This window comes from Ranitomeya variabilis, chromosome 5 (genome assembly GCF_051348905.1).
Source record: "Ranitomeya variabilis isolate aRanVar5 chromosome 5, aRanVar5.hap1, whole genome shotgun sequence".
NCBI lineage: Eukaryota > Metazoa > Chordata > Amphibia > Anura > Dendrobatidae > Ranitomeya > Ranitomeya variabilis.
This window is the reverse complement of record NC_135236.1, coordinates 674,708,686-674,716,062: the sequence shown is the minus strand read 5'-3', so window position 1 is coordinate 674,716,062 and position 7,377 is coordinate 674,708,686. Positions and strand designations below refer to the sequence as shown.

General features: G+C 39.5%; 1 protein-coding gene across 1 annotated transcript; it reads left to right on the top strand.

Moving 5' to 3' along the window:
- The first annotated feature begins 3,679 nt into the window (after positions 1–3,679).
- On the top strand, positions 3,680–7,100 carry BHLHE41 (basic helix-loop-helix family member e41). Its single transcript, XM_077266869.1, has 5 exons — positions 3,680–3,903; positions 3,995–4,058; positions 4,214–4,321; positions 4,572–4,683; positions 5,163–7,100. Exons 1-5 carry the CDS (start codon positions 3,842–3,844, stop codon positions 6,077–6,079), a joined length of 1,263 nt encoding a protein of 420 aa, XP_077122984.1. The 5' UTR covers positions 3,680–3,841; the 3' UTR covers positions 6,080–7,100.
- The last annotated feature ends 277 nt before the right edge of the window (positions 7,101–7,377 follow it).

Here is a 7,377-nt window from a genome sequence, read left to right as displayed (position 1 = left end):
CACATGTGATCGCAGGGTGACCCAGCCCGGGTTACATAACTACAGAGAGACGATTAAGAAACGTATCGGAGGAGAGATCGAGATAAACAGGACGGCGCCCTGGAGAGGCGAGACAGCCGATTGGCCAAAAACACCCACATATGTGTCTATCCATGTGCAGCCACAAGTATAAGATGTCTTGCTAACCTTAACGTTAATGTTTCCACCTTCTTAAGACTCATCAGTGCAATTTTTCAGTATTACAGTGTACTATGGTTAATCCTGTATCTACTGTAAAGGAGACAATGAGCCTTAATGCACGATTAATAATGTAGAATAGTACTGTTTCCACCTTCTTGGGACTCATCAGCGCAATGCTTCAGTTATAAATTATACAAATTTGCTTGGAAATAGGTAGCAGCTAATACTTCAGTTTAGCGATCAAAGGAATGGAGTTGACAAGGAGCCTTAATAGATATTTAATGCACCTCTAGCCGTCATATCACTGTTTACACCTTTTCAGAACTCATCAGTGCAATATTTCAACATTATACTGTACAGACCTACTTAGGAATAAGGATCAGCTAATATTTCAGCAGCTTTTAATCTGTATCCACTGTATTGATGACAATGGGCTCAAAAAAATAATAATAATGGAGTACTGTTTACACCTTTTTAGGACTCATCAGTGCCTGTTAAAAAAAAAAATGTAAATCTACATAAAACAGGTAAACGCAAAGAATTTAGTCAGTGACTAAACTTTAATCTAGAGATGACAATGAATTTAGTGCATGATCAACAATGTAGAATAGAACTGTTTACACCTTTTTAGGGCTCATCAGTGCAATATTCTAGTTGCAAATTTAACAGATCTGCTTGGAAATAGGTAACATCTAAAATTTCAATCACTGACCAAATGGATGGAACCTTATGTACATGTGACAATGAGACTGAATATGCGGTTAATGTACCTGTAACCATCATATAACTGTTTGCACCTTCTTAGAAATCATCAGCGCCTGTATGACTTGAACTCTATAGCGCCACCTGTTGGAAGCAGAAATCCTACAAGTCATTATCGACCCTTTAAAAAGTTTATATGACTTAGGATAAAAGCCAAATCAGAATCACAATTTGCAGATATGGTGTTTCAGGGTATTGCAGCTCATCAGTGCAAAGTATGAGAACTGATTTGGCTATATAATGCAACTCTATGACAAAAAAATCAATTAATTTAGTAACTGAAAGAGTGGTTAATCCATAATCTACAGTGGAGGTCAAAATGGGCCTTAATGTATGATTAATAATGTAATATAACACTGTTTACACCTTCTTAGGACTCATCAGTACAATATTTCAGTTATAGACAGAATATGTAAATCAACTTAAAAACCAGGTAAAAGTGAAGAATTTGGTCACTGAAATGGTAACGTGTTTATGTATAGATGACAATGAGCATAATGCAAGATTAATAATGTAGTTTAGTACTGTTTACACCTTCTTAAGGCTCATCAGTGCAACACTAAAAGAATGTAAAATTGATTATTTTAGTCTCTGATAAAGTGGTTAATCCTTTATCTACAATAGAGGCCACAATGAGCCTTAATGTATGGCTAATGTAACTTTAACTATTATATGACTGTTTACACCTTCTTAGGACTCATCAGTGCAAGTTCGGTCTTATATGAACAAACTTTAAAACAGGGAAAAGTAATGCATTCAGTCCCTGACCAAGTGGATCCTTTATCTACAATGGAGGTCTCAATGAGTCTTAATGCATGATGAATAATGTAATTTAATACTGTTTACACCTTCTTAGGACTCATCAGTGCAATATTTTAGCTATACATTATATAAATCTGCTTGGAAACAGGTAGCAGCTAATATTTCAGTTACTGACCAAAGGAATGGAATCTCATCTCGAGGTGACACAAAGCCTTAATATATGATCAATGTACCTATAACCATCGTATGATTGTTTACACCTTTTTAGAACTCATCAGTGCAAGCAATAGATTATCCAAATATTCATAAAACAGGTAAAAGCATGGACCAAAAGGGTACTTTTTTTTTCTGGAGATGACAATGGGTTTAGTACATGCATAGTAATGAAATATAGTAATGTTGACACCTTCCTAGGACTCATCAGTGCAATGGATCTGATTGAAAATAGGTTAAAACGAAATGTCCAAGTTACCATACGACTAGACCCATATATAGAGGTGACAATGAGCCTTAATAGATTATTAAATGTCTCTCTAGTCTCTACCCATCAATGACTGTTTACACCCTGTAAGCATTCATCAGTGCAATACAAGTATGAAATATATACATCTATATAAGGAGGTATTGATAAATATTGGTAATATTTCTAGCAGACAAAAATAAATCCTGTCCCTATGGAAACAGCATCAACTTTGTCAAATGCATGTGCTAAGTTTTAGTAGAAAAGGTTACGCCATTTTGAAATTGTGATTAAGAAAGGTTAACCCTGTCAGGTGAAGAATGGAACTTCAGCTAAAACTTTCCAAACTATTACTTCTGAAAGGTGTAGTATTTTAAGCTATCCATCTATAAGTAACAAGGAGTCTTATAGTTCTCTCTCATCATGACATTACTGTTTACACCCCAGAAGGACTCATCAGTGCAAGACTTTGGTTCTATACAGCTGGTTTGATTGGCTATGTTTCCAGTCACTGACCCAATGAATAAACCTTTACTTAAAGGTGACAGTACCCCTTAATGCATGGATAAAATTTCTAACCGTTACAATACTGTTTGCACCTTTTTAGGACTCATCAGTGCAAGACTTAGGTTCTATACAGTTGGTTTGATTGGCTATGTTTCCAGTCAGTAACCCAATGAATAAACCTTTACTTAGAGGTGACAGTATCCCTTAACGCATGGATAAAATTTCTCTCTAACCGTTACAATACTGTTTGCACCTTTTTAGGACTCATCAGTGCAAGTAATGTCACTGATCCGTTTTCTAGTTTTACATTCTCCGATAAGGAAAAAGTGAAGAAAGCTGACATGAGCTTAATACCTGGATGGGTATATGAACTCCTACGATAGGGAAAAAGGCAGAATGTGGACATGAGCTTAATAACTGGATGAATATATAGATTCCTTTGACTGTTTCCACCTTTTAGGACTCATCAGCAAAAGTTACGGCACTGATCTTTCTGACCATAGCTGAAAGCTACTGTTCCAGTCATCAATGGAGGTAAAGGCATAAAGCTGACAAGGAGCTTAATATCTGGATGAACACATCGACTCCTCTCGGACTCTTCACACCTTATTATACCTCATCAGTGCCGGTCATAACACTGTAATCAGCAGATGTTTGGTACAAACTCCTCAGATTGACTAGAACTATGTAAGTCCCAGCCGCCGGAGTTTCCTGAAATAGGTTGCTTCCTGTCATCTGGAGTGGCAAACAGTGTGTTACTATGACTTTAAAACTTTTTTCCAAATTAATGGTTGGTCACAGCCTTACAGAGGAAGCTCAAATCATTCCTCCTGCCTGATAGTAATAGGTGTAAGCTGCCTTGTTAGCAGCCAGATCTTTAAAGAGATATACCCACTCACTTGCTTGTGTAGTCCCCAGGGTGAATATGCTGTGTGACTCCTGCACCTCCTCTTTTGTCCACTAGGGGGCAGTACTGAGTCACTCTTATGACTTTTTGCAGCCATCTTTCCCTCTGCAAAGCAGAACAAGCAGTGCAAGAGAAAGCAGGGGAGAGGGACGGAGCTGCTGCAGCTTCCTCTGACTTGGAACTGTGTAAGTCTGGATGTCCCCCGCTTTAAGGAGAAGCCCTCAAGACTCAAACCCTGCAGATTAGAAGCCTCAGCAGCTGCCATGGATGAAGCTATCCACAGTTTGCAGGAGAGACAGTTACTGGAGCACAGAGATTTCCTGGGGTAAGGCTATTTCTTGGACTTGGAGCTCCTGGTGTTGACTGAGAAGTGAAGTCCAAGCCCGACCGTCTACTAACCTGTCACTTCTTTGCAGAATGGACTACCCCTCCTTATACCTGTGCAAGCCCAAGAGGGGAATCAAGAGAGACGACAGCAAGGTAGGAAGTTTTTTCTATTTCTTATAACCGGGAAGGAAGAAGGGTGGTTGTGATCCCAGACAGTAGATCTGACTTGCACGGAATCCTAAGTGTCTGTCTCGATGGATTCAATGCATCACCGGAACCTTTTGTTTATTATCTCCTCTTCTCGATAGGAGACCTACAAACTGCCTCACCGGCTCATTGAGAAAAAGCGTCGAGACCGGATAAATGAATGTATCACGCAGCTCAAGGATCTTCTGCCTGAACATCTCAAACTCACGGTAAGGTCTCCACTTGGCGTCTTGTAGTCATATATAATTAATAGCCATGAATATTTCAGAAAGCCCATTGATCCATCGAGGAGAGTCATTTGTGTGTGTGCCACGTTGAGCTGCCGGGATCGTTGCCCCTTATCAGTGGAACGAGTTCCTGGTATTCCCATGTTCTGCAGGCAGCCGACTCGTCTGGCGTTGGTGGAGGGGGAAGGAGAAGCTGGCCGTTGGCACTGACATTGACGTTTTTGTATTGCAGACGTTGGGGCACTTGGAGAAAGCGGTGGTGCTGGAGTTAACTTTGAAACACTTGAAAGGTTTGACGTCCCTGACGGAGCAGCAGCATCAGAAGATCATCTCATTACAGAACGGTAAGTCCTGCTTCACGCCTTCTCTGGGTCGTTGACAGCTTTTTTTTTTTATATAGAGCTGTGCTATCCCTTTATGATTTCCAGAATAAGTCCAAAGAGATCGGGGTCGTTATTCTGTGGGTGGTCTCAGATATTTGACCAATTTGTGTAAATTTTTGAAGGTTGCCCTAACAATCCTGACAGTCGATTTTGGTTATCCTGATGATCATAACGATTCAGAATTAGATTGTGTCTACCACAAAAAGTTGTTGATGGTTTTATAATTGAGGTGGTGGCACGAGAGAGGGAGAAAATTAAACGTTGGGTGATTTCTTACCGTATCTAGGCTCTAAGTCAATGGTTGGGATGTTTGTTACTGAGGAAGCACAGAGCTGGGGACCTACAGTGGGGTTTCTTCACGTGTGGTGGATTCATGCGGGCAGCCGATAAGCAGATGTCGCTTGTTGACTTTACTCCTTGTCTGTGTTTGCTATGAACAGGAGAACGTTCCATGAAAACTCCCATCCAGTCAGATCTGGACGCTTTCCATTCCGGCTTTCAGACATGTGCCAAAGAAGTCCTGCAGTACCTCTCCCGGTTTGAAAGCTGGTCAGCCCGGGACCAGAGGTGTACCCAGCTCCTCAACCATCTCCATACTGTGTCCAGCCAGATCCTGCCCAGTTCTCAGCTCCTGTTACAGCAGATCCCTGGCGGCAAAGCACCTTCACTGTCCCCGTCTCGAGGGGATCAAAAAGTTGAAAGCCAAACAAACTGCGTGCCGGTCATTCAAAGGACACAAAACCTGGAACTGAGTGAGAATGACACTGATACTGACAGTGGGTACGGGGGCGAGGGGGAGAAGATGGACACTAAAGCTGAAGGACAAAGTGTTGGCAAGAGCCAAGAGGCCAACAATGTGACCATCAAACAGGAGCCTCTGGATGAACCATCGCCTAAAAGGTTTAAGGCGGAATGTTCAGGATTGGGGGTGCCGGGCGCCGTCTCTGATCCCATTTTAAGACCCGATGCCAATCTTCTCAACACTTTGATGGCATTTGGAAGTGGTCCTTTTGGTCAACAAGCACCTTTCTGTTTACCCTTTTACTTCATTTCGCCAACGGCGGCAGCTGCAGCCGCGGCATATATGCCTTTTCTAGACAAGGGGGGTTTGGAAAAATACTTGTACCCAACGGCTGCCCCAATCCCTTTCATCTACCCGGGCATCCCGACCCAGGCAGGAAGCACGTTCCCATGCCTTTCCTCAGTCCTGACCCCCGAAAAGATGCCAGGTTGCTCCTCAACCTTACTGTCAGAGCTCCCGGCATCAACTTTCCAGGCTGGTGGTCCTACCTCACTGGCCACCGAGGATCTTCGGGAGCCATTACAAGACCTCTTGCAGCCTTCTAAGGAGAACTGATTTTAAGACACTGGCAAATGAAGCAAAAAAAATCTATATACTTTTATCTATATATATATATGTATAAGGAGCCTCTCATTTTTGTAGAAAGTATCGAAGTATCTTACTGGATCAACATTAGGGTTGTATATTGATGGGACGGTTGATGGCTGCTTTAAATTAACTCACAAAGTGCTGGTTTAGACAATCGGAGGTTGCTGACCTCCATATGGAGAACATGTAAGTGTGAACATACTTTTAGCATGACCCTTCCCCGACCCCTGGCACAAAAAAGAACCAAAGTGAAATTTAACAAAAAAAAATTTCAAAAAGTTTACAAAAAGTTCCTATTGGTAAATTAGTTTACGGTTTGGCAGGCTGAACAGGCTTTGGGCAGAGTCATCGTATATAGAATGTATAATGACAGGGATGACCCTCGTCTAGCGAGAGAGACAGGTGGTGACCCAAAAATAGCTTCCCCGTGAGATAAAAAAATATCTAGAAAATGTAATGTATTTCTCAAATTTAAATCTTTTGTACCTTCCATAAATGGGAAGAGAAATCAAAATAAAAAAATAAATAAAAAAAAGCTAAATTTGGAGACTCATAGGTTGGGAGGGGGGAATGTTAGGATAAAAGTCAGTCTACTTGTCCAAAAAGTTAAAAAATACAATATAACATGTGCAAAATAAAAAATTATATTTTGTCTATGCCACATAATTTTGGGTTCTGTTTTGAAAAATGTTTTTCCAAAATTTCTTTAAAGTCTTTCACTTCCTACTATAAAAAAAAATATATATTTTTCAGGATAAAAGTGAGTCTAAAATAGTCCTAAAAGATAAAAATCACAATATTATTTTACAAAATAAGAAATAAATTATGACAAATTTTTGAAATCTCAAACAAATTCCCAACATTTCTGTAAAGTCTGTTGAGTAAAAAAAAAATCTTTATCCCTTGCTACTTGAAAATATGTTACTTTTTTTAGGATAAAAAATGAGTCTAAAATAGTTCCAAAAGCTAAAATTATCATCTAAACATACAAAAATGAAAAAACTTAACATTGTGACACATTTTTGGAATTTCCAAAAGATTCGAAAAATTTCTGTAAAGTCCGACAAGTAAAAGAAAACTACTAGAAAGTAAGCTAAAAGTGAGACTAAAATAGTCCCAAAAAGTTGGAAATGCAATATAAAATATACAAAAAAAAAAGTATTTGAAACCATGACAAATTTTCAGAATTTCAAAAAATTCCAAAAATTTATACTTTCTGTCAATTAAAAATAAAAGATATATATCGATTCCTACTAGAATAAAAA

Excerpts from the sequence above, each read along its gene's own strand:
- BHLHE41 (XM_077266869.1), top strand. The coding sequence starts at position 3,842 with ATGGATGAAGCTATCCACAGTTTGCAGGAGAGACAGTTACTGGAGCAC. Across the intron at positions 4,059-4,213 it reads TCAAGAGAGACGACAGCAAG|GAGACCTACAAACTGCCTCA; the intron begins GTAGGAAGTTTT and ends TCTTCTCGATAG. Across the intron at positions 4,684-5,162 it reads GATCATCTCATTACAGAACG|GAGAACGTTCCATGAAAACT; the intron begins GTAAGTCCTGCT and ends TGCTATGAACAG.